This window comes from Bos grunniens, chromosome 23 (assembly GCF_055505025.1).
Source record: "Bos grunniens cultivar Pamir isolate PY7600 chromosome 23, Bosgru_T2T1.0, whole genome shotgun sequence".
NCBI classification, from domain to species: domain Eukaryota; kingdom Metazoa; phylum Chordata; class Mammalia; order Artiodactyla; family Bovidae; genus Bos; species Bos grunniens.
Window position 1 is genome coordinate 18,192,360 of NC_141187.1, and position 27,907 is coordinate 18,220,266.

The following is a 27,907-nucleotide window of genomic DNA, read 5'->3' on the forward strand; positions in this document are numbered from 1 at the left end:
CAGGAACTGGCAGATGGATGAAAAAAAATCAACTACATGCTGTCTACAAGAGACTCACTTTAAACTCACTTTAGATCCTAACACACATATAAGTTGAAAGGATGGAAGAAGATATTCCATGCAAATAGTAACCAAAAGAGAGCTGAGGTAGCCGTGTTAAAATTAAAACTTTAAATAAAAATAAAAAGTAGACTTTAAATAAAAAAATTAAAAACTGTTAAAGGGCAAAGAAAGTCATCATACATTGACAGAGTCAGCTCATTAAGATGATATAGAAACTATAAATGCGTACGTGTCAAACAGAAACCCAAAATACATGAATCAAATATTGACACAATTGAAGGGAGAAACAGTTCTACAACAATAGTGGGAGACTGGGAGATTCCAATACTCTAATAATGAACAGAACATCTAGACAGAAGTTCACTAAGGAAATAGAGGACTTGAACAATACTAAATTAACTAGATCTTACAGATACACACAGAATACCCCAAAACAGCAGAATACACAATCTTCTCAAGCTCACATAAAACATTTTCCAGGATAGATTATATGTTAGGTCACAAAACAAGTCTCAGTACATTTAAAAAGATTAAAGTTATACAAAGTGTCTTCTCCAACCATAATGGAATAAAGCTAAAAATCAGTAATAGGAGGAAAACTCACAAAATGTGGAAATTACACAGCACACTCTTAAAGAAGCAACAGTTCAAAGAAGGACTCACAAGAGAAATTATAAAATACTTTGAGATGAGTGAAAATAAAAGCACAACATATCAAAATGTATGGAGTACAGTGAAAACAGTGCTCAAAGGGAAACTATAGCTGTGAATATTTTTTTTAAGTCTTTATTGAACTTGTTACAATATTGCTTCTGGTTTATGTTTTGGGATTTCTGCCACAGGCATGTGGGATCTTAGCTCCCTAATGAGGAATCAAACCCACACCCCCTGCACTGGAAGGTAAAGTCTTGGACTGCCACCCAAGTCCAGTAAACATTTTTAAAAAGAAGATTTCAAATCAACAACCTCACTCTTACACCTAGAGGGACTAGGAAAAAAAGAGCCAACAAAACCAAGTGAAAAGACAACTTACAGATTGGGAGAAAATATATTCAAATCATGTATCTGATAAAGGTCTAGTATCCAGAATATATTAAAAATTCTCAGAATTCTACAATAAAAAGCAAATAATACTATTTAAAAATGGAAAAGAACTTTATTAGACATTTCTCCAAAAAAGATATATAAATGGCCAAAAAGCACAAAGAGACGATCAATATCATTAGTCATCAAGAAATACAAAGCAAAACCACAATAAAATATTGGGATGGTTATAATACATGAAAAAGGAATTTAACCAGTGCTATGAATATGGAGGGACTTCCCAGGTGGCGCGGTGGTAAAGAATCTGCCTGCTAGTGCCGGAGCCAAAGGAGACACCAGTTTGACTCCTAGGTCAGGAAGATCCCTGTAGGAGGAAATGGCAACCCACTCCAGTATTCTTGCGCTGGGATAATCCCATGGACGGAGACTTGGGGACTACAGACCATGGGGTCACAAAGAGTTGGACACACCTGAGTGATTAAGCATGCATGCACACATGAATATGGAGAAACTGGATTGTTGGAAGGGACGTAAAATGATTCAGGTGCTGGGAAAACAGTTTGGTGGTTCCTAAAAATGCTAAATATATAACATATGACCCAGCAATTCCACTTCTGAGTACATACTGAAAATAACTGAAAACAGGTACTCAAAACAAGTACTTATGCATAAATGTTCATAACAGTAATATGCACAGTAGCCAAAAGGTGGAAACAACCTAAATGTCTTTCAACGGATGAATGTATCAATAAATTGTGGTATACACGGACAATGGAATATTGTTCAGTCATAAAAAAGTAATGGAACATTGATACATGGTATATCCATGAACCTCAGAAACACTATTACAAGTGAAAGAAAACAGAAAAATCACTGTGTGACTCCATGTATATGAAATATCCAGAATATGTAAATCCAGAAAGACAGAAAGAAAACTGGTGATTGCCAGGGGAGGCAGGAATGGGAACTAACTGTATAATGGTTTTATTCTGTGGTAGTGAAAATGTTTTAGAACTGGACAGAGGTTTTGGATGTACAACATTGGGAATGTACTAAACGCCACTGACTTGCTCACTTTAAAGTGGCTAACTTTATGTTATGTGAATTTCACCTCCATAAAACAAAAACAAAACCCACTTGAGATAGCAGTTACATTCAGGAAAGTAGTGACTGCCAAGAGAACATGAGAGAGACTTCAGGGGTGCTGGTCACATTCCATTTTTTGATTTGGGTGTTGGTCACCCAAAGCATTACACAAAGTGTTACACTTTGTGAAAAGTACTGAGCTTAACACTTGTGATGTGTGTGCTTGTTTTTTGTATGCACTTTATACTTTAATAAAAATTGTATTTTTTAAAAGCAGTTGCCAGTACATATCCAAGAGAACTGAAAAATACATCCACACAAATACCTGTACACAAATGTTCACAGCAGCATAATAGCCAAAAAGTGGAAGTAATCCAAATGTCTACCAACTAATGGACAAACAAAATGTGGCATATCTATACAGGGGAATATTATTCAACAGCAACCCACTCCAGTATTCTTGCCTGGAGAATGCCATGGACAGAGGAGACTGTCGGGCTGCAGTTCATGGAGTTGCAAGGAGTCAGACATGACTGAGAAGCTAACACTTACACTTATAAAATACTAATGAATTACTGATACATAGCACAACATGGATGAACCTTGAAAATGTTAAGTGAAACAAATCAAATACAAAAGACCACATATTATATGACTCTATTTATAATGAATTGTCCAGAATAGGTAAATTCATAAAGACACAAAGCAGATTGATGACTGCTGGTGGCTTTGGGGCAGGGGATAATTGGGAATGTCTGCTAATTGGGATGTGTTTTTAAGAGAGTGATGGAAATATTCTGGAATTAGACAATGGGGGTTACTGCACAACCTTCAAGATACTAAAAACCACTGGACCGTACACTTTAAAATGATGAATCATGTTATGTGAAATTTAATGTTATAGAAATATTTCAATTAAAAAGGTTTATTATTAATCAATAATTAATAATTATTACTCATTAATAACATGTGAACTCTAGCATATCAAATTTTAAAAGGGAAAATCTTTTTCCAAATGGAAAAATATTATTCTAAAAAATGTTTGCTTTCCCTTGCCCATGCCCCAGATCAGCATACCTCAAAGGCGGACCCCCAGGCATCACTGACAAAGGGAGGTCTAAGCAGCAAAGCAGAGGCTGGTAGGTAGGTGAGTCACATTTTAGAATGAAAGCTGTGACCCATACCACTGATTGTCCCTGAGCAGAGGAATGTGGTAGCTGATGAAAAACACATTTTGAGCTGGAGCAAGGGATAGAAAGTAGTGGTGACAAAGTGTTGGCAGCCCTGGCACCAGGCTGCTTTCCACTGCTTCATCCACAGGGTCATGCCTGAGGAATGAGTAGTCCTTAATGAATATAAGTTCAGCAAAAAGAGGCCCTGTGAGATTTTTTTCACTCCTTACTTCTTTCTTCTTCTATTGATGGCTTTGGTTGTACATTATGAAGTTCTTTATAGTGTTATGAGTAGTCCTCAAAGTTATCCAAACTACAGATTTATTTGGGCAGTGGACCTCAATGGCTCTAAAAGTACCAGGTTTACAAATCATAAACAAAACTAGGCTAACAGTTTTAAAGGTAAATCTGGAGTTGGGGCAGCTCAGATTTAAATAAATCTTAAGAGTTTGAAGGTCCTAAAAGTCAAGTTCTCATCCGGTGTTCCTGAGTCCAGTTTCAAAGCACAGAAGGGAGTAAAAGAAGCACCTACAGGCATTTTAGATGCACAGAGAACAAGGTGTTTCCTTGGTATTTTGAAATGCTTGCTTCTTTCTGTATACCAAAAGTTTCACTGTGTGTAGAAGACAAGTAAGACTGAATGGAAACTGCTAATAGTAGTCTTGAAGTCCGAAATCCCAGGATTTTTCAAACATATCCTCTGTGATCGTTCCCCCTTTCTTAAGACTCCTTTGTCTATTTATATCCCACTCCTCCAAGGACGGGCTTCCTTGGTGGCTCAGCCAGCCTGCAATGAGGGAGACCTGAGTTCAATTCCTGGGTCAGGAAGGTCCCCTGGAGAAGGAAATGGCAACCCACTCCAGTATTCTTGCCTGGAAAATTCCAAGGATAGAGGAGCCTGGCGGGCTACAGTTCATGGGTCTCAAAGAGTCAGACACGACTGAGTGACTAACACTTTCCAATCCTCCAAGGATTTTTGTATGGACCAGTAACGAAGGCTAAAACTGAGATGGGAGATGTTCTATTAGCTAGGAACATTGGGCCCAGGGCCTAGGATGGATAAGAAGGTCTGAACCCACAGCTGTAACATAAGTATCAGGGCATAAAATGAGACATAAACGAGGGTTTCCCTGCTGGCTCAGTGGAAAAGAATCTGTCTGCCAATGCAGGGGACACAGGTTTGATCCCTGGTCTGGGAAGATTTCACATGTCATGGGGCATCTAAGCTTGTGCACCACAACTACTGAAGCCCACTCACGCTAGAGTCCATGCTCCACAGGAGCAGACACCACAATAAGAAGCCCACACACTACTAAAGAGTAGCCTCGGCTTGACACAACTAGACAAAGCCTGCATGCAGCAACGAACACCCAGCGCAGCCATAAATGAATTAAAAAAAATCTCAAAATGAGAGAGAGAAGTTAGGAGATAATTCGAGATGAGGAGTGGTAAGTTTAAAATATATGCTTTCTGTTCCTATCCTCATCTTGCTCCTCCTCTACTGGTACAAAGATACAGACATAAATAACATTTTGCTCACCCAACTCACCATTTCCTGGCAGCGAAAATAACAGGACCTTCTCCACAACCCATTCCTGCTCCAGCAATCATACGCACCTTCTGGAAGTCAGACCTAGAGGTGACGCTGCCCACTGGCCCCAGGGGTACTCATTGTTCCTGTGGCTTCTGTCCCTGCCTCCCTTGAACAAAAACGTCTTCTGCAGTCCTTCCTTCTAGAAATCTTTAGACTTCTGCAATTGCTCCTGAAAAAAAAGGAAGATAAGTGGGTTAGAGTCGGTAAATGTCATCATAATCATCCTTATGTAGGCAGGCTATGGAGGGTTGGATAGAACTTTAGCAGGGGCAAAGTATCGGAGAGAAGACGAAAGAAAACAGTACCTCAACATGGTCGATTTTTTTGCTACCTTCCTCTACCATAATGTAACTGTCTTTTTTTTGATGGGTTGGGAGTGGGGGCGGCCCACACTGTGCGGCACTCAGGATCCTAGTTCTCCAACTAGGGATTGAACCCGTGCCCCAGGCAGTGGAGGCACAGAGTCCTAACCACCGAATACCCAGGGAAGTCCCTCTGTCTCTATGTTTACTCTGCTCATTCGCTTCTCTTAAACATGCTAATTTCCCTTGTTTACTACAAAACACTTTTCTTGCCTGATCCTTTATGAGTGGAAGGAACAAAAGCCTGTAAAGCTTTTAATCAACACATCTAGATACGTTATCTTATGTCCCTTTGAATGCAACAAAGACTTTGTGGTATCTTTTGTATACCTGCATTAAAGTAAGCTTTGTGAAGACAGGTATCTTGATTTATATAATTTAATGTCTAAGTGCCCATACAGCATGAATGGAAATGCGTAACCTGTTCCATAGAGGTAGGAACTACAGCTAGGTTAGAGGAAGAGAAGAGTGGTATTCTTCAATGTATATTGCCCCACCTTGACGGAAATAGAGGAATTTAGAAGTCTTAAGGGAAAAGCACCAAGACCTATTTGTAATAACGGAAAACTGATGACCGTGAAGACAGGAATACCCTGAGTGATAACTTTTTTTAAAAATTAATTTTTTTTCATACATAAAAATATACAGAAGGGGAAAAAAAATTTGGTCTACAATTCTCAGCACCAGATAAGTCTCACTGACATAAAAATTCCGTGTGTGTACATATTTTATATGGGTACATATTTTATATGGGTATAAAATATTTGTATTTTATATAAAATGCATTTTCATGGTCAGAATGTTCAAACTAAAAATATACAAAATAAAAAGTGAAAGCACCACTCCTTCCTTTTCCAAAGGCAACTCTTTTGGTTGTCTCCTTCCAGAAATAAAATTGACAGCTTGTTTTATAATTTTGACGAAGTGACAACAGGATGCTGGGCTGTGAAAGGTTGAATTATTCCTTTGGCTAAATCAGAAGGATTTGGGGCTTAATTTACTTCAACATGCCTATAAAATCTGGCTGAAAGGAGAAAGGGAGCCATCTGAAAATCAGAGTCCCAGAGTCTTTTATTGTGAACTCCAGTCAATGCACTGCCCCCTTCCCATCCTGTTTTTCTTGCAGGAGCTTCAGGGGCAGTGTCCCAATCCTTATTCTGGAATGCTGTTGAAATGATGGCAGCCTTGATATTCACTCACTGCTAAAGGCAGTACCTTGTAGATAAAGATCCAGGACAGAAGCAAGAGGACAGTCAGCTTCTGAAGTATTAAGCACCCAGCAAATACAATCAGCAATTTACAGCTTTTACTCACTTATAAATTGCTAAGTATTCAGTTAATTAAAAAAAAATAGCTACTACTACCAAATTAATTCTTCTACTGAATTTTTATCAAGCACTCTTATATGTGCCAGGCAACTGTGTACTGTGAATACAAAGATAAAAAACAGTAAGCAAAGACAGACTTCCTGCTCTCAAGAATTTATAGTCTAGTTGGGGGAAGGGAGTGGGAAAGAGGCACATATTAATCAAAGGAACACATAAATAAAAAAGTACAACCACAATAAGTGCTACAATGTAAATGCACATGGTCTTGCAAAGTGTTAAGGGTTGAGGGCAAATCTGGGTGATGATATTTTTCAAGGGTAGGTTTTCATTGTAAATTCAGGTGCTCAGCATATCAATGAATACTGTTATTATATAGGTAATCTTTGGTTAAAAATTACAGACATTATTGTAAAATTAAGGGTAAATAAAGAAGAAATGTGCTCACAATCTCAAGTTATTTTTATTTGTCCATCTTCTCACAGAATTGTTAATGAAGAACTTGCTTAGGTTCTTTGTAGGTTAGAACAAAGGTAAGCTTTGTGGAAATTAAAACCAGGGCTTGGGAATATGTATTTTTACAAAATCCCACCTTACTGTCTCCTCCTCGATCCCCTGCCATTTTTGTTTTTTTAAAATAAAACACTTAATGTCCCTACTGGACACCTGCATTCTATATGTCCAAACTCCCCAGCCCCACCTCCCCATTCTTCCTCAGTCTCTTAACCTGGCAGTCTGATAAATGGGTATACACTCTAGTGTGTTTACTACCAAAACATTAGCTAACATGTTGACATTTTTCAGAGATGGAGTGGCATAGCGTCAAACAGGTATACTTAGCAGAAGGGTTATTAAGAATATTATGTGCCCTGAAGCTAGCTGCAAAGAAAGAGATTTACAAAGCAAAGGCCTCCATTCACAAAGCCAAGGGGAAGTTTTAGGGGGTTATTTACACAACCTAGGTAAAATTTGGTGTTTGCCAAAATTTAAAACCCAACTGCTGATCATCTGTTCTCATAATTGAGGGAGTCAAATAAAAACTGTCTCTGATGTTTGATATTTAAAAGTTATGTGACACCACAAGCCACATGTAAAGATTAGGGTCCACTCTTTCCATGTGCCTGTCTCCTAAGATGAAAATTTACTCAGTACTGTGATAGTACTGAATAAAAAGAAACAGGCCCTGACTCTAGGTGCTAGCAACTGGATTCAAGTTCTGCCCTTCCTTTCAAATGGCTTCTCTAGATAAGCTCCAAAACCTTATCCCACTGATCAAAGAGGAAGCTACCAACACTTTCCACCCAAACTACAGAATCCTAAAAGCTCTCCTTCTGCTGGTTTAAAGCAGATATGAAGAACACATTGCTTCAGCTCTTAAAAGTGGGCATTATTCTAGAAAAAGCCTAAGATTGGTAGGGGCCCTTTATCAAGAGAGTTTCGCAAAGTACTCCAGCCCCAGTTACTTAAATTAGTTCACGCATGCATGCTAAATCGCTTCAGTCGTGTCCGACTCTTTGGGCCCCAAGGACTGTAGCCCACAAGGCTCCTCTGTCCATGGGACTCTCCAGACAAGAATACTGGAGTGGGTTGCCATGCCCTTCTCCAGGGGACCTTCCTGACCCTAAATTAGTTCTGCCCTTCCTAAATTTTGTCTTTTCCCTTCCCCATCCTTCTCAATTGGCCTGCTTCTAACCAGAGAGTAAGATTCTGACTCCAAGAGTTTAGCACTGGGATCTGTATAGCATTAACCCCTCTCCATGCTTACCCTAAACTCACCCATCTCTCCCCAAAGGGAGGTGGAACTTACTAAGTGAACAGTCCTGAAAATCAGTAACAACTGGCATTTTAAACTCTTATGTTCTCCGAATTCCTGTAAATAAACTCCTAGAATGGAGAGGGAGCAGCAGTTCTTTGGAGAAACAAATCTATCTCCGAAGCTTACCTTGGTTTATGTTTTGTTAAAGGGAACCTTCTGAATCTGCTTATGGTTTCCAGGCCAAAAAGATGCACTGAACTCAGGTTTCAGCCTAAAAAGCAGACTTTGGAAGACAGTTCAGGATGGCTGACCTTGTACACATCTGGTGTGAGATGGAGATAATGATCCTCCGTATTAAAGAAAAAAATCCCTATGGCACAGGGTGGCAAAGTAACTCGTCTGAAACCACAGTAAGGCAAATGGCCCAGGATCATCCAAGGACCTAACTACTCCAAATCTGTGCCCCTTCCACAAGATGAAGAAGGGAGGCCAGGACAACTTCTAAATTTCTAAATCAGTGAAGAAAAATAGCCTTCATAAACTTAACTCAGGGATTCTGCAGCTCTGCACACAAGGAACAGGAAAAACAAGAATTCTTAGGAAAAAAGATCGGCAACTTTGCATTATTTTTGAGGCATGTGGGAAAATAAGACATCAAAGCCTCTATTGAGCCAGGTTACAGTGTCAAGAGGAAACTGGGACAGATATTAGAAAATCTAAGGACCAAGCTCCCTGTTGCCCAAGAACACCCTCAGCAAGAACCTGAGTATTTTGGGGAGCTCAGTTCCCAGAGGAGCACTGGGAGAGTCAACATAAAAGTATATAGAAAGCTGCATAACAGAAAGATGCCAAAACCAGACCTCTGCTGCCTACTCACTACCCATCCAGGAAGCACTGGGGCACAGACAATATCGGAACAGAAGTAGCCCTAACAACTGGGGAAAGAAGGTTGGGAGGGGGAGACAGACAATAGGGCAGAGGAAGTTCATTGTTCTAGCTTTCCTATAAAATTCAAATGTGTGTGGTTGCAAAACAAAAATCCAGAAAGAAACATGAGATTAATGCATTTATTCCAAGTAATTAACACAATAAAAATAAAGTTAAACTTGTCCAAGTCAACTCATAAATCTTTAATCTTTTGAACAAATGTACAACCCAAAACATCACACTATGGAGGAAAAAATGGGAAAGGGAGAGGTAGAGGGAGGAATACATATAAGTGTGGAACAGAGAAGGAGTACAATCCCAAAACAAGCTTCAGATCCTCTACCTCTTCAGAACAGAAAATGGCTGCTAAATAATTTGCACAAAGTGTCAGTGGATCACAGTACAATGAACAAAGGCCATTTCAAAAACAAAAGGGACCCCAAAAGCATATCTGCTCCTGGCACTAAGCCATGAATAAGCCTTACCGATTTGTTGTCTTCCAAAAATGAGCCTGGTAGATTTTCTTCTATGTTTACTGAGGTCATTTCCAAATAGGTTTGTGGATTAGCAGGACCAGCTCAAGAAAGGGCAACAGAATGAAGGAAGTGTGGGGACTGACATGCCACAAGGAAATAAACAGTAAACAAAAGGGCTACTCACACTGCATTTCAAACAATGTTAAGGCAGGCCCATCCAAATGGAAAGCCTAAGAGATGAACAATCCTTCCTTCATCAGTAGTTTTCCATTTCAGCAGGCTTTCTTGTCTTTCTCCCAGAGATCCATCAGCTGCCCAAGAAATTGGGTGGGAATACAACACAGCAATTGGAGAAGTCAGCTCTGTCTCCCTCCTCCCCCAGAAATGGCAGAGTCAAAGCCAAAATACAATCAAAGCACACTAGGTGGTGAGCCAGATAGACATTTGATTTTAATGACAAAGTTGGAGAAAATAAATTGGCAAAAAAAAAAATAATAATAATAATTAACAGAAAATACTTTTTTTACAGATATGTATAGAAATTATGATTGATTTGTCTGGTTTCTTAAGGAAAAAAGGAACGGAGGTAAATTTTTTAGCTTCCATGAACATTTACTCTAAGATGCTGACTGCATCTCTTAGTGTAGGTTCCAGATGAGATCCAACTAGTCCTGGGTCACCTGGGCACCTGATTTCTAGAAGCCAATAGGATTCATCCACAAGTAGCTCTGAAAGTGCTTTCTCAGCTGTGAACACTGGATTCCGTGTGGTCCTGGAGCGCATCAACAGCAGCTTCTTGTGCAGCTATTTCCTGAGGGATCGTACTGCCTCCGGCTACCCGTTCCCTTGTATGGGACCCTGAAGCCACAGATTTTACCACATTCAAAGGGTTGTCACTATATTCATCTACTTGAGGAACTGCTACTTCCGTGATGGATGCATTCGGTATTTCTAGCTGCAGTAGTCCCATCTCCAGGGAACTACACTCAGGAGGGTCACCTGGCTCAGAGAGAGGAGAACGTATCTTCTCTTTTTGAACTCCAGATGTCCGTGTGACAAAATCAACAAGGTCTGGAAGGCAAGGAGATGGCCCAAGGCATAAAGGATTAATTGTTTCTGATTCCAATCTGAGTGAATCTTGTTTCTCTAATTTAGATGTTTCTTCTATTTCCTCAGGCATCATTCCTCCTGCTAACAGGTCCAGGGCCTGGTGTGTTCCCTCTAGGTTCCCCAAGCCAAGGCCAACATTTTCTATAGGAAGTCCAGTTTTCAAAATGTTAGGAGCGATCCTCCCAGTTCTGGGATTAGATGAGTTTTGTTCACCCTCTGCTCCAAAGTTCAGCACCAGGGTTTTGGGAGAATCTAAGGGAAACTCAGAAAAGGATGGTATTGGTTCAAAGTCGGTGAGAGTGGAGGGATTACCTCCTAGAGGAGACACAGAATTTTCTTCACATACTTTCTGAGACAGGGCAACTGGGGATCTATGTGCTGGGTCTACCCGAGTATTGCAGAAATCAACACCAATATCCCCCAGGCTTCCCAGGGCAGCAAGCTCTTCTACTTTTAAATCTGTAACTTCAAAGTTTTCTAAGGCCTTGCTCTCTATTGTCACTGTTAGTTCTGGATGGACATCTCGAGGCTCCAGGGCTTCTGCTTTTGGTTTCTCTGGGCTCTCCCAGGTTTCTGGATTCTTGTTCTCATCCCAGTCAGTCAGTTTATAGGTCATTTTAGCCTGCAAGTCTTTTGATCTTTCTCTCTTCAGTTTGAGGCTTCTGTACCTAGAAGTTCTGGAAGCTGATTCTGGTGCTGAATTTTCTAGCCACTCCTCACTACAAGCTGGGACTCCTTGCTTCTGTTCATGGTCTTTCAAGCACATATCTGATCTGTATGGGGACTGAAGAAGCAATTCTGGGGCAGAAATTTTCACATCTTGTGGGTTCTGGAGTAAAGACCTAACTTCTGACGGAAATGAGTCTATTTTTGCCTTTGTGGAAGAGACAGTTTGTGTCTTCAATTCAGGTACTACTTTACCTTGAGTTTTACTTTCTGTTATCAATTTCCTGGACTGTTTAGCCTTTTTGTCAGTCCTATGCAAGTTGGGCTGTTCTACTTCTTCCTCCCACATGCATCTGTTCCCACTGTTCAAATTAGAGTCCTCTATGCTATTGGGCCCAACATTGATATCTGTTCCCTCTCTCACTGTCCTTTCAGAGAGTTTCACTCCTTCTTCTTTTAGTTCAGTGCTTGTCTCTACTTCACTTTTCCCACAGTCCTTAGGTTGGTGGAGCTCCTGGCTTTGCTGCTTACTAGATTCCACAAGGTGGGTTTCTACCAACTTCTGAGATTGCATGGTATGACACTGTGTATCTGACAGCTCAGAGGCTGGCTCCACACCTGGTGGCCCAGGGTCTCCCAGGTCAAGTTCAATTTTCCTCACTGGAGCTACATCCTTATTAGCATCACTCTGGAAGGAACCAGAGGCCCACTTGGCCAAAGTCTCTGTCTTTGGGGTAATAGTTTCATAAGGCCTGTTTTGGCACAACCTTGTCAGAGGCTGCAGGAAGCCATAGCTGCTGCCTCTGTTTTTGGAATCTACATTTTCTACAGCTGACAATCTTCCTAGGGACACCAGAGGTTTTGAAATGGGCTTTTCAGAGCTGCTGACCATAGGAGCAGAGACCAAATTTCTACCTGAAGGCAACTCCTCTTGGGATGCACTGCTGTTCAAAGTAGAAGTGGAAGAGGCATCTGAATTTTCAGCTCTATTTTCCCCGTTGGCTAATGGACCACCACTCAGCTTAGTCTCAGGGGCTCCTTTTCCACCACTACTATAGAATATGTCATACAGATCCTTAGCATTGGCTGTGGCTAAGCATGAATTACGCTTTTCCAATTTTTTGGCTTGTTCACTGAACACACTTGAGAGGGGAGGTGGAGGACGCACCAACACAGAGAACAGGGTCTGGTCCCGGTCACTCTCACTCACCCCAGGAGCCGTCTCATCAGAAGGAATGGCAGTAGGCTGTGCTGAGGCCATGATGGCTACCGGTAATACTGGGTTCAAAATGTTAGGACCCAGGAAGCCAGGGATGACAGTGTGAGATACAGCTGGGTTTGATTTCACTGGAGCCAAAATAGCATTTGCTTGGGCAGGAGAGGGGGAAGCTGGATGAGGTATAACTGGAGGTGGTGGAGGTGGCGGTGGAGGTGGAGGTGGAGGAGGTGGTAGCATTTGTTCAGGTATATGTGATGGCTCATTCTTTTCAGCCAGCACCATTTTTTCCTCTGGAGACCCTTTCAAAATCACCTCTTCCCCTCCAAATGCTTTAGAGATGATGTCGGGAGGCAAGAGGAGATCAGCTGAAGACTCTTTAACCACTGGCAGAGGCTTAGCAGTGGTTCCAGAAGATTTGATGGATAGAAACGTGTTAAGCGGAGCTGGCTTGCTTACTGTGGCTGAACCTGATTTGCGGAGGACTGTGGATGGGATGGGCAGGTTGGGTCGGATCTTAGTCTGGGTTGAAGTTGTCACTACAGGCATCCAAGGACTAGTATGTGCAACAACAGTTTTCCCAGAGAGTTTGATTTTGATAGGCTTTGTCTTCCCAGGATCAGCTTTGCCATCCTCTTTGTCCTTACCACTTTCCACAATCTCTTCTTTGGGAATACTTGGGATCACTAAACTTTTTTCCTCCTCTTTTTCCGGCTTCTTCCAGCTGAATTTCCCAAAAGAGGAAGATATTGGTGGTTCTTTCTTTATTTCTTCTTTTAATTGGAGTTTGATGCTAGGCCTCTTTCTATTTTCAGCCTTTTCAGGGGAGTTTCTACCCTCAGAAAGCTGGTCCTCTAATTCCTCAGACACCCTGTCGTCCTCCTTTACTTCCTTCATAATCTTTGCCTGTTTTTCTTTCTTCTCTTCCTTTGGTCTCTCACTGAACTTGCGCTTCAGCTCACTCTGCCGCCGCCGTTCTGTCTCTAGGACCACGGCCAAGCCAGCCTGGCGGTCCAGATTCCGTCGTTCCTCATACAATGGGTTTTCAACCACATATTTCTAGGGAAGAGAAAAGATAAAGGCTCAATAACTGGGCAAAATACTTTAAGAGAGAAAATTTGGCCCTACCACTATTAGAACTCATTTAATGAAAATTCTGAGTCACCTTCCTCAAGGATAAATAAATGGTCCTCTAAGGTGAGCATTTCTTACTAGGATTGAGAACTTCCTTGTGGTTATACAGAATTTGAAGTGTTAAGGACTTTTTCTTGCTCTGAGCTTGACAACATCAAAAGGATTACTGTAGAAAGTAGGAAAACTCCATAGGCTACTACAAAGACCAACCTTATATTTCTCATTGTGTTGATAACCCTTCACATGTTGCTCTCCAGAAATTGGATCCCCCAAAAATTCCTCACAGAGCTGGCAGTAATATCCAGTGATGGGAATCAGAAACTCAGAGCCTGTAAGAAGTAGAACAAAGTCAAGAAAGTAAGTCATTTCTACCCAAGATGACAGCAACCAAAGGAAATCCCACTTCCCTTTTGCAGTAAAATGATTAACAGTATAAAGGACTTTACTCACTTTCAAGTCAGAAGGAGCATTTAGAATCTCAATGGTGTTTTTCCAACTTAAAGCCTAAACTCAGGACCTCCATCCCTTCTACATTTTGGGAACACTAACTGGTTAATCCCCTAACTGGTTAATTCAGGAGTTTTCTGTGCCAGACTCATTTCTGTTGCTGATTCTCCTCAAATTCCAACTAGCACTAAGTATCTTAGGAGATTTAAAAATTATACTCCCCAAAAGCCCAGTACCATTTGTATGAGAATCTCTCATGTTGGTATTAATTACTTAGAAATTTATCTTCTACAGATATAAAGGATGTAGAAGCACTGACTACTTACAAAGGTAAGAAACTGAGAAGTTTAAAGACAAAGAAACTTTCTATTTCTCAACTTAGCCCCTAATAACAACTATTCAAAAATATTTTATAGTTCTTAGCTAAAAAGGCAGTTATTTTACACCTCTTACTGTTCTTTTTCCCCTGGATTTCAAATAAGGTTTTAGTACATAAGTCAGTGGTGAAGAAAGTCATATTTTAGTCCATGTGCTGCCGAAGCGAGCACAAAGAAAGTTTTATTTTAGAGTGGTATGTGTGTGTTTAACATCTGTTAAGATTGTTGGCCATATGGGTAGAGATTGTTCCTGTCTTATAGCTCTCTTTATTTCTTTAGGACCTAGTTGTGCACATGGAATACAATATTCCAGCTTTGCTAAAAGTATTGGTTATGTTTCACTCTATGCTGCTTCCTTGCACCTTAATTCAGGGATACCTCTTCCCCGACTGAATGTAAGGAAACCACAAAAATGGCAGGGAGGAAACTTACCTTTTGCAGGAACAGTTATCTTGTCAGTGCGCTTTACAGCATCTTGCTTGGCTTCATTCTGGGTCTTTGAAGCCCAAGGTCTGTTGTAGGGATCCAGTGTCTATTTGCAAGAGGCAGAGGCGCTCACACACAGCACTAAAATCTCAATGACCCACTTTTCTTTTTCTCCCCAACAACCAGGGGGGACCAGAAGCCCCCAGCTGCCCACCCCCACCCACTCTGCCAACTGTTTAAACGGAAATCACCTGTGGAAAAGGTAAACATATGTTAGAGCAAGTACTAGCAATGGATAAAATGAAACAAATAATCAGGTACTCAAGGAATCAAAAGAGGCAGCAGCCTCACTTACACTTGCCATGGTGTTTAGTTACAGGCAGGTCCCCTGGACTGAGCCCTGGGGATGATGTCTCCTTTGTTGGTACCTCTTGATTCTTCAGACTGGGGCTCCTGCCCACATGAGAATGTTGCATTTTCCAGCTTTGTAATACAGATGGGGGTATAGGAGTTTGAGGGGAAAGAGGGCAAGAACGGAAATAACAGAGGGCAAGATACCTACCTGTGTGTGCTTCTTATTGTGCATATGGGTGAAGAAGTCAAACATGGTCCCACAGATGGTGTTGCAGTCTTTGCACCAGTGATTGCCAGCATCATAATACTCATAGGCAGCAACAGGCTGATCAAACTGCTTAGCTGGCTGGGGGCTCTCAGCAGGCTTGGGGCTCTTAGTATGGGAATTCTCACTGTTTACCTTTGATTCCTAGAGGGGGAAAAACCTGTACTAAGGAGGAATTCAAGACAATCTAGATCTGTCTTCCCTCAGAAAAAGCAGGTAGCTACTGCAATAACGGAAATAGGACCGTATGATGATATTTATGCTAAAACTGCCTAAAGCTGCACAAACTGGGAAAACCCCATGAGAAATCTGTCTGTAAGACTCAAAGAGAATTAATTTGATTCCAGTGTCATGTCATTATGAAGAATAAATCATAATGACATTATATTTACTTATATATCTGAAAATATCTAGAAGAATACTCAGGATTATGGAAACATTGGCTGCCTCTGGGGAGGAAGGTAGAGAACAAGAGTGGATAGGAATCTTCTATAGTATCACCTTTGGTAGATGTTAAATGTGTTACCTATACAACTAAATACATTAGTTAAGTTTATCAACCATGATGACAACTAGGAAGGGAAGAGGAAATGGAAAAGGTAATTGACAGATTAAGCAAGTGAAAAAAAACAAACAAACCAGATGATAGTGAACTCTCTCATCACAGACACATCCAGTACAGAAAACTAGAGAACAAGGCTGGCATAGATAAAGGGGATAGTCATCTATTTAGGATAACTTACAGGAATCTGGGTAAAATGTTTCTAACTGCCTAAAATGTCACCATTAGAATTTAACATCTTTCAGTTAACATGAATCTTCTTTTAAAATATATCAACTCTCCAACATTAAGTGATCAATAATAAATAATATGAATTCATTTTTCAGCAAGCTGAGAACAAGGTATTCAGGAAATAAGAATTCTGGATAATATTGGGGACTGAGGCACATAAAAAAGATAATCCTGGAACACAGAGAAGGTGAGTATGAAGGAGGTTCCACAGTAGACACAATCAGGGAAGGGAGCACCTGGAATATTGGCTGGTGGGGAAAGGAAGACTAAATAGAGAAAGGGAAACAACTGAGATTTCAACAATAATCTTTCCCATTTACAGTCCTATTCAAGGGTCACTAAACAGATCATATCCAGCAGGTAAGGGATGGGCACATGCATACACTGCTGGTGAGTACTAACTGACACCACCTTTCCAGAAGACAATTGAGGAACACAAATTATATACCTCAAAATTCTTTATACCTTTGACCAAGCAATTCTATTCCATGATATTTATCCTCAGGAAATTACGTCAAACTACGGGTGATTTAACTGGTTAAACTGTTATCCATACAACAATAAAAATAAGGTTGCTAAAATGGTATTATATAAGTCTATTTATTGACATGGAAAGACTGTCACGAAATACTACAAGAATAAGTAACAAATACTTTCAGACTGTGGTGTTGGAGAAGACGCTTCAGAGTTTCCTGGACTGCAAGCAGATCAAACCAGTCAATTCTCAAGGAAATCAACCCTGAATATTCATTGAAAGGACTGATGATGAAGTTCCAATATTCTGGTCACATGATGCAAAGAGTTGACTCACTGGGAAAAAACCCCATTGCTGGGAAAGACCGAAGACAAAAGAAGTGGGCGGCAGAGGATGAGATGGTTAGATAGCATCACCAACTCAATGGACATGAATGTGAGCAACTATCGCCCACTAACTCTGGAGATAGTGGAAGACAAAAGAGCCTAGCATGCTGTAGTCCATGGTTGCAAAGCGTCAACATGACTTAGCAACTGAACAACGAAATAACAAAATACATTTGAATAGGACTTCCCTGGTGGTACAGTGGATAAGAATCTGCCTGCCAATACAGGGGACACCAGTTCAATCTCTGGTCTGGGAAGATTCCACATGCTGTGGAGCAACTAAACCCAAGCACCAAGCACTCCAGGGTCCATGAGCCACAACTACTGAGCCAGTGTGCCCTGGAGACCATGCTCCACAAGAGAAGCCACCATCATGGGAAGGCCATGCATTGGCAATGAAGAGTAGCCCCCACTTGCCACAACTAGAGAAAATCTGTGCACAACAACAAACAGCCAGTGCAACCAATTAAAAAAAAAAAAACACAACACAAATCTATTAAAAGATGTATTTGAATAATCAATACAGATATGTGACTAGGCACAGAATGTTAAATGTCACTTTATCCAAAAGACTTTCCCTAACTACTCCATATTCCTTAGCCTGTTTTCGACTGAACCACCACCACCACCACCACCACCAACTACATAGTTCCTTTTTATACTTCCCATATCTAAACACTGTCTGGCACTTTTTTGGAGACCAAGAAATATTTATTAAATGAATGAACAGAAGAAGGTAATTTGGAATAATACCAACTCATTAGTAACAACTGTGTCTAAGTGAATGGAACTATGGAAATGTGCATGTGTTTACTTTTATGAAATGAGCTATTTAAGAGAAAGAAAATCAAACTAACCACACATTTTAAAAAGAGGCAAAGAAAGAAGAAAGACCAAAGACAGGTAGAAAACAGAGCTTGCAGAGAGAACATTCCTTATTGCTGAAATGAAAATCAAATTGCAACATATTCTTGTTAACTTCAGAGAACATTCTCTCACTCAAGTCAAGATGATAGTTTATCATGGGGTTGGTGCCTAAGCGGAACCCCAAATAATGTATAAGTCAACTACAAGCTCTTCTCCCATCAAAGGCCCTGAACTCAGTGGTCCTGGTATAAGAAAATAGTCCTACCTGGTTGAGAAAGAGAACTCTCCCAGGAAGACATAAAAAAATTAAAGCTTGGCTGACAGAGAATACAGAGTATCTTCTTCTCTAACCCCAATATTAACTGACCATCTACTATCTACTAGACATACCGGATGTCATGGGAAAACACAAAAATAAGTTATACTCTGTTATTCTCAAGAAGCTCTCATTTAGTGCAAGAGACAGGCATGAAATCAGGCATGAGTTTAATCATGCTTTCAGTAAGACAGAATGAAATACATTTTATAAAGGAACAAAGTAATATATTATGGGAATGCTAAAAAAAGGTCTGACTCAATCACAGTGGAATTCAGGAATTCTGCACCGAGGAGGGGAGTATTCAAGTTGGGCCTTAGTGGATGAGTAGAGTTGGGAGAAAGATCATTCCAGGCTAAGAGGATTATTAATGATTTCCTGAGAGCTATCTATTTGCTATGTGGCAGGTACTGAACTGTGTACTGGGGACTATACTGGAGAATGAGACAGATATGGTCCCTGATCCCTTGAACCTTAAAATCTAATTGGGGAACACATGTAATAATATAATTACAAGGCCATAAATGCTAAGAAGGAAAATGAAGGTATGAGAGTGTATATGAGGCAAATTTAACAACCTGGAAAATCAAGAAAGGGAGTCAGGGAAATAATTTAAACTGAAATCTGAGGATGAATTTGAGTGAGAACACAGGGTAAGAAGAGTAGTAATTAGTAGGAGGAGAGGACACAAAGACATTAAAGATGATGAAACATTTATGGAATGAAAATGCCAGTAATGAAATTACAGAGAGCAAAGGAAAAGTAAGATTTGAAATGAGGCTGAAGAGGTAGGCAAAGTAGTATCATAACCACTGGCTGAATGTGGAGAAAGAATTAAGAGAGTAGCAGTACAAGCAAAAAAACTTGAAGGTGGCTTGAACTTGGATGGCAACAGAGATGATGAGATGAACGGAACTGAGATTTATTTTGGATGGAGAACTGGCAGACTCTGTAATCGTGTGGAGCAGTTAGGAAGGGGGAGCACTAAGAATGCTTTTCCACTTGTTGGCATAAAAACTGTTGGACAGTAATGTCATTCACTGAGACAGGTAACAAACAGCAGAGGAAGAAAGATTAGAGGGAGGCTGAGCACAATCTTAGTTTAATTTAGAATACATTGATTTTAAGGTGTTAGAGACAATCAAGTGGAAATAGTGAGTAGTCTGTTGGACACTCAGACTTGAACCTTATTAGAATCACCTGAGCTAAAATATAAAACTGAAAGTTGTCAATATGGTATTTCAGCAGAGGACTGAATGAAATGACCTACGGAAAAAGCAGAATTCTGGAGACCTGGGCTAGAACTGAGTCCTGAAGAACTAAAATATTCAAAGATCAGGAAATTAAGCACAGCAGCTAACATATAAGAAGGAAAAGAAATGTGATGGGAGCCAAAGGAAGAAGACAGTTTTTCGGAGACAGTGGTTCCTTGTATCAAATACTGATTTAAGAACTGAAATTTGAGGCTGTTCAACATGGTGGTGACCTTGTTGCTAAACATGAACCAAAAAGGATTTCAAGTTGTGAGAAGACTAGAAGCTAGACTGAAGTGAGTTAAGGTGTAAATGCTAGATCCAGAACATGGAGGGCCCAGAATTCTACTTTGGAGGCAATGGGGAACTGCTAAAATTCTGAAGGACAGTACCACGATCTAAACTATGTTTTACAAAAATAACTAGCAAGAGTAAGAACAGTTTGGAAAAGGAAGCTAAGAAAATGGTTAGTTAGAAGGCTGCTTTAGGAGTCCATGGAAATAAAAGATACAATAGAAATGGAAAAGTTGAGTCATTACCTTGCAATTGGAAGAGGAGTTTGAGGATGACGACACTTTTTCTGGGCTCTTGGATTTTTCTGCTTTCCCAGTCTTCTCTGTAGGCTCTCTACTGTCGCTTGAAGACTTCTGAGATTTATCAGAAATGTTAATTCCCAAGATCTGAGCCACTTTGTCCAGTTCAGACTGCTTTTTTTCTGCCTCTTCTGCCTCTTGTCGAAGATCTGCAATGTCCTTCATAATGTTATCCTGAAGCCGACTCACCTCTACTAGGAGTGGATCTTTGTGACCATCCTTCTCCCTTCGTTTCTTACGCAGCATTTCCCCTGAGTAGTCAAATGTCAACAGAAAGAAACACAGGAAAATTAACAAGCCATTTTTCAGTCATAAATACTAATTCTTAAGACTTTATGCTCATAAAATGTCTCTCCATGAAACATCCAAAAGCAGGTGAGACTGGCCCTCCACATGGGCCGGTTTAGGTGATGCTCCTATGGAAGTAAAGGTTGAGTGATTACATTATCTCTTAGGTAGGGGTTATTAGCTAAAGATCTATGGACAGGTTTCAAAGAGAGACTCCATGTATCCCTAAAAGGGTATATACAAGTTTATGTGCATGTGTCCTCCAAAAAGGTTAATATATGCTGTAACTGTAACACATGCATTCTGTGGCTGTTCTCTTCAGAGAACCAAATAATTATTCACATATTTGACTTTATCTGATTTAAGGACCCTTCACCAACACATCCATTGAGTTTTACATTTTACCGTAAGTTCATCTGATGTTATTTCAAACTTCAGATTCTCATGAATTAACCCTCACAGGATTAATAACTAAGCTTCTCATTCCTAAAAAGTCCAAAGCCAAACAAGAAATTACATCTTCTCCCACTCTCTGCTCTTCTGTTATCACCAAGTTGTCATATTCTATGTTCTTTCCTTAGTGTATATATGAAATCCTAAAAGCACTGGTGAAGAGGTATACTCAACAGAGGCATAATGGAACATCTTTTTGTGCCACAATGGAACATCTTTCTGTTGTGGGTGTATACAACATCTTTTTGTGTACACCCACAAATCAAAAAATGATAGGGATACATCAAAAGGACACAAGACATGTATAAACCTATGGCTCATTTGTGTTGATGTATGGCAGAAACCAATACAACACTGTAAAGCAATTATCGTCCAATTAAAAATAACTTTTAAAAAAAGGACACAGGAGTCAACTTAAAGGGGCTCTCATTGGCCAAATTTGGGGCAGTTTGAGCATAAAGATAAATAATAATAGTAAAATATTATATAAATGGATAAATGGGGGAGGAGGGGTGGGTAGAAAGCACCTCCTCATAGTAGAAAGCTAACCAATTAAGGTAAATGGAATGATGAAATTAGAAAATTACTATGTAACAATCAATAACTGATTTGGACAAGAAATCATCAATGAATACTAAAACTAGTGGGCCAAAGTCTGAAGAGCAACTGAGTTATTTACACAGTCTCAAAGTATCCCCCCATAAGATACTTACTAATTGAAAAAGGTAAAATAGTAACCTTACAGTGGAGAAACTTGGCAGACATCATCTTAACCAAATGATCAAAGTTGACATCACCAGCATGGGACAAATCAACACCTGTTACGAACTTAGCATCATTTCTGTGATGTTCCTGTGCTAAAATGCACAACATGAATTTAATCATAAGGAAACATCAGACAAATCAAAATTAGAGGACATTCTACAAAACATGTGATCTCCTCTCAAGATTTGGGAACTGTTACAGATTAAAGGAGACTAAAAGAACATGACAACTGAATGCAATGCATAATCTTTAATTTTCTTTTGCTTCAGGACATCGTTGGAACAAGTGATAAAATATGAATAAGATTGGTAGACTGGTATATTACTGTTAATTTTCTAATTTGGTAAGTGTACTATGGTTATACAAGTGAATTCTTGTAGTCAGAAGACACACACTTGGGACCTTCCTGGCGGTCCAGGAGTTAGAACTTCCCACTTCCACTGCAGCGGACACAGTTGGGGAACTAAGACCCCAATCCCTGGTTGGGGAACTAAGACCCCACATGCTGCATAGTGCAGCCAAAAAATTTTAAAATATTTACAAAAAGAAGAAGATACACATTTAAGTGTTTAGGATTAAAGGAGTATCGTTCTACAGCTTATTCTTAAATAGTTCAGGAAAAATTACACCCACACCCACACACACAATTGAAAGAGAAAAACGAATATAGCAAATATGGTAAAATGCTAATAATAATGGAAAACACCTGAGAATTCTTTACACTACTAATGCAACTTTTCTATAAGTCTAATTATATCAAAATTTTTTTGAAAGTGAAGCCTCAATGTCAATGAACCTGTTTGAGAGTCCCCAAGGCTCTTCATTTGGATCTCTTACTAAAGTTACAACAAAAGGGCAGCCTAGGAGTGTCTGATACCTTGCTGTTTATGAAGCCGCTCCAACTCAGTTCTAAGATAGTACATCTTCTTCTGGCGAGCTTCACGGTCACTTTTCAGCTTTTCCCTCTCTTCAATAACCTGCAAAATAAAAAATGGTAACAGACCCTTTAGCCTACAACATCCCCCCTTTTCTATTGTTCTTTTCCAGAAAGCATCATACTAGATAACATCTGAATGCAAGAGTACAAACACCTGCACGCAGAGGCTCTGACTTTATAACGAAGATGATTATTTCATTCCAATTCAAGTCCCAGAATAGAATTATCCTTTCCAGAACTGTATTGATTGGAAACTACTATTTTTGTAGAAGCACTACACTATTAGATAGTAGTTCTGAGTCCAAAAGGAACCATCAAGAAGGGAATGAATATGTGTTGTGGATGAAGCACTGTGTTAGTTGCATTGTATGTATCATCTTATTTAATCATGATATTATCTCTTTCACAGTAAGAAAACTGAGGTTGCAAAAGACTAAGTAACATACCAAAGATCATATAGTAAGATGATTTTAAATCCAGGTATACATGCCCTAAAGCCTCTGGTCTTTCAACTATACTACTATCACCTAACGGGAAAAACAAATATGGCTTGTCCATAAGGAACTCAAGTGAAAACCCTGTGTACTGTCAGCCCTGACTTTAGTACTAGGGTCTTAAAGGTAAAAGAAAGGAAAAGCACTAGTCTTCAGAGAGTATCTCTGCAGTCTTAGGTTTTGTTGTAAGGAAGTTCTTCTCTTTCCCAAAAGACTTCAAAAAAACAAACAAACAAAAAACACAAAACACTGAAGTTCAGGGTACCCAAGTACAATGGAAAATTAAGAGGTGTTTTTGGTCTTCTCAAGGATTAGCTAAATTTCTTTTAAACTAGAAAAAAATCAGATTAGCCTTCCAATTTCACCTTTTCTATTTTTCTCCTCAGGTCTTAATTATTTTATTAGCAAACCAAATTAACACATATTACAATTTTATGGTCCTTAGGTCACTGTGTTTAACCAAGTGAGTTGTAAGCTATCAAGTACCTTTAAAATAAACAGTATATATTAATTTTTCTATTCAAAATTCTATTCTGTATTCCTCACCTCTATGTAATTTTTACCTACTGCTTTAAAACATCTAAATTATTATATCTTTACCCCAGCCACTGCTTGCTTTCTATAGTCAAGGAACCCAATGAACCTTGACAGTATAAAAACTAATTTAAAAAAGTGTCATAAAATATATTATTATTCCTGGACTCTAAGTTAAACCAGAACAAACAAAGCTTATTTCTTGGTTTAGTCACCAAGCAACAACTAGTCAATAGTTTTTAAACTCCATAATCACTACAGAAAAAAGATCTAAAATTCACTGGGATAAAACACAGATTCCTTGATTTCTATGGAAATCAGGAAAGGAACCCAATTTTGGTTCCTCACTCTCTGATGAGTCATACTGAAGACTTCAAGGCTCCCAGCTCCTACCCATAGTGTACTAAGGCTGGTAATTGAGATAGAGAAATAAACTTAGGAAAAAGAAGTCTAGCAATCACAGTGGGACCTAGGGCCATACTTTAGGCCAAATGAGAAAACAGTAAAAGAAAAAATTATGGTAATAACAGCAGTCTCTAAAGATTGCCTTGGACCTTGCAAATTTTTAGCTCCCTCTAAAAGACAAATACAAATTTATGTTAAAATAGAAGATGCAGGCACAGGAGGCCCAAAGCTAACACTCACCTTCTGTTTCTGGGAAGCACGGTTCTTCTCATCAGAAATCTTCTCTGGATTATATCTGATGAGTGATGGGATGGACACATGGACAGGCACTTGGGCAGTAGGAATTGAGCCCAGCACTGACTCCTCATGCTTGGGCTCATCAGGAGTCACAGTGGGGATCACACGGAGGTTGGGACGGCTGCGGGTAGCTTGTTTGCTAACTGGCACTGTCCTGTGTGAGTCTGGTAGAGGGTGATTTGAGGGTTGGGAGGCAGGGTACATGGGCCACCTTGAGGCTGCATATGCCATGTAGTGCCTATAGGCATCAAAGGAAGCAGGGGGAATGGCAGGTCCCTGGTAGTTTGGAGGTATCCGAGCTGCAGCAAACTGAGAGGCCCTTGGCACATGAAACTGAGATAAAGAAGCAGGGTGCGGAAGTCTAACTGGGGCAGATGGGGCTGATGGCAACATGCACCTGACTGCAACAGATGACTGAAACCCACTGCCAACCACCTCAGGTCCTACAATATGACCCATTGGATGGTCAGACTTTAAGAACGGGGGGCTGTTTTTTGTGAGCAAGTAAGGGTCCACAGGGGAGACCTGGTGTGGACGGGACACTTCTGGGGAGTGGGTATTGCTATGGTGCACCTCCACGCTCTCCAGTCTGTGAGGATCTGCAGAGCGCCGATCAGCTGAGAAACGGCGGTCAACGGAGGAACAGCGGTCTGCAGGAAAGTGCCGGTCAGCAGAGGAACGGCGGTCAGCAGAGGAACCTGACGGCTTTTTGCCATGAAGTCGTTCCTGTGTGCGTGCAGCCAGTTTACTAATCTCGGCTACCCCAATATCCAGCCCTATGGTCTTGAGCAAGTCATGAATCTTGGCATATTCTGGATTGGTCTCTTCTATTGATTCTAGCTTTACAGTTGGAGCTGAAGAGGGTAGGGAGCTTGCCTTCTGCCTCATAACTTCACTTTCAGAGCTCCCAAGGGGCTTTGGTGGAGATTCTGCTTTTAAATCCTCTTCTTCATCCCCATAGAGAAATTTCTCCTCATCCTCAATGTCAGGGAAGCTAAGTCGCCTTTTTTCCTGCGTACTGGTAGAATCTGCTAACATGCTCAGAATGCAGGAGAAACCACTGCCATCCTGGCTAGCTCTCTCGTGAGGAAGCAAGAAGTCTGTGTGTCGCTCTGGTCCCTCAGCCTTCATATCCAATTTTTCCTTGTGGCACAGAAAACTTCCAAACTTCTCTCTGAGGGGACTGTTGTCTTTGGGTATCCCAGGGAGGGGGCCCCATTGGTAGAGGTTGCCCTGAGACTCCTTCAGGGTAGTCTCTACCATAGTTCCCTTGTTGTTTTCAACCTCTGAGGCAAAAGCAGCAATAGCACCACTTAGTGGAAGAGATGAGTGTCCAGAGTAAAGAGGGTGATCCTGGCTGGAGCTGGTACTGCTGGGAAAACTCTCAAGCTGCAAAGATAAACATAACTAAATTAGCCTCTACATAGAATCTCAGAAAACTAGTAACTGAGATTAAAATAAATACTTTGTGATTCTTGAATTAACAGGGCAAAGATACATGTGGATGCAAGGGAGGTCCTTAGCCAGGTTCAAGATATGGTTTCCCATTTCTCCAGATGGTTCTGCTGTAGTAAAGGGAAATAGAAAAGAAGGCAGATTGAATCTTAACTTTTGCCCATTTGTTGTAGTCTTTAACAAGGAATCTGAATTCAAAAGGACTTTAGAGATGCCCTAGCTTACTTGCTTTCTCTTTTTATGAATCTTCAAAAAAAAAAAAAACAAGCAGAGCTACTTTGACGACTGAAGTACAGTCAGGAAACTCTGATCCCTAACTGATCAGTCTTCTCTTACTTTCCTAAGTGCCCTTAGGCACTTCAGAAACATTTAGCTCCTAGGAGAACAAGTAAAAACAAGTGCTCATGCCTGACCATCTTTCCGTAAGTGAGGAAAAAATATCAAGGTCCAGAATGGTTAAGTGACTTGTCTAAAAATCGCACAGCAAGTTGGTGATAGACATGGATCCAGAATTAGAATTATCTGATTTCTGCTCGTGTCCTACCACTCACACATTTTTTCCTCTCTTTAAAGAGATGAGGAAAATTCAATCAGCTCCTCCCTTTGCTTTCAAGCTTCATTTCCGAGAAACCTATATTCAAAGATCCTACAGGACTAGCCAACTTAGAGGAAAAAAAAAACTTTATATAATAGATACTCTCCAAAACGTCTGTCTAGAAAGCCTGTGTGCTTAGTCACTCAGTCATGTCTGACTCTTTGCAACCCTATGGACTGCAGCCCGCCAGGCTCCTCTGTCCATGTGATTCTCCAGGCAAGAATACTGGAGTGGGGTTTGCATTCCCTTCTCCAGGGGATCTTCACGACCCAGGTATTAAACTCAGGTCTCCTGCATTGCAGACAGATTCTTCCGTGGTCTGAGCCACCAGGGAGGCCCTTTAGGAAGCCTAATACATAACAACAGAAGCCCTCTATTACTGCATTATGAGGCCTACAATTCCCTTAGAGTCCTGAAAGGTACAGCTCATAAGCATAACAATGTTACGCCAACATATATTCCAAAGATACCTTAGGGACACAGCCCCCGGGAAAGTAACTAGGCTTTAAAATATTGAGAGAAACAAGCAAGACACCCTAGAAGAAACACAGCATAGACCTGCAAGGAAGGCTCCATGTCCACCTCAATCCGCTTTTTCAGAATTGACTTCTTGGGCATCACAGATACTTCCTCAGGCCGATGTAAAGAATATCCTGGCTCCGATGCTGTTAGGACACCTGACAATCCAGGGATGGGACAACTAGTGCCGCCACTATCAACTCCCACCAGCTCCTGACTCAAGCTCCTACTTCGTTCCTCCTCTTCCTCTCGTTTTCGCCTGGCGAGGTCCAGCTCTCGAAACTCAGGGTCTAAAAACCTAGGGCTTGGGCTCCGTCTACGCTGTCGATAGTTGCGAGTCCCTGATGTAAAACTCGGGTGATCACTTCCCATGTTGTGCATCTTCTCTGTGTCATCATAGCGGGGCCGTTTGGCCTCCCGGCTACTTTCCTCAGGTCGTATAGAGTAGGAGCCTTTGAGTTTGTCTCTATTCCGTTCTGTTCCCCGCAACAGATCATCATGACAACTGATATGAGGACTATAATCAGATCGATGCAGGAAAGTTTCTCTTGCTCGGTAGTCCTCATCAAGTTGTCCCAAGAAGGGACTGAGAGGTGCCTCCTCCCGGGAAATATATCGTTCAAGACCTCGAGAGCATTGGGAGCTTCGAGTGAAGACAGAATCATCAGTCAGGTCATCCCTG

At 40.6% G+C, this 27,907-nt stretch overlaps 1 protein-coding gene across 11 annotated transcripts in view; it reads right to left on the reverse strand.

The window, feature by feature from the left end:
• ZNF318 (zinc finger protein 318) overlaps nt 1-27,907 on the reverse strand; it is a 44,118-nt gene that overhangs the window by 7,312 nt on the left and 8,899 nt on the right. For 2 of the 11 annotated variants that reach the window (XR_015153223.1, XR_015153222.1), the window contains exons 3-11: nt 27,265-27,904; nt 24,600-26,045; nt 22,867-22,966; nt 20,430-20,734; nt 15,744-15,944; nt 15,188-15,287; nt 14,142-14,260; nt 9,990-13,856; nt 4,983-5,128 (exon numbers count right to left, since the gene is read on the reverse strand). Coding sequence is in view for 5 of the 11 variants with exons in the window: in XM_086371752.1 (XP_086227878.1) it covers nt 10,548-13,856; nt 14,142-14,260; nt 15,188-15,287; nt 15,744-15,944; nt 20,430-20,734; nt 22,867-22,966; nt 24,600-26,045; nt 27,265-27,904 (6,220 nt within the window). In the remaining 6 variants the exon portion in view is untranslated. Of the gene's footprint in view, nt 1-1,199; nt 4,153-4,982; nt 5,129-9,455; nt 13,857-14,141; nt 14,261-15,187; nt 15,288-15,536; nt 15,945-20,429; nt 20,735-22,866; nt 22,967-24,599; nt 26,046-27,264; nt 27,905-27,907 lie in introns of those variants that run through there. The other 9 variants (XR_015153225.1, XR_015153226.1, XM_086371752.1 and 6 more) reach the window with 8 other exon arrangements.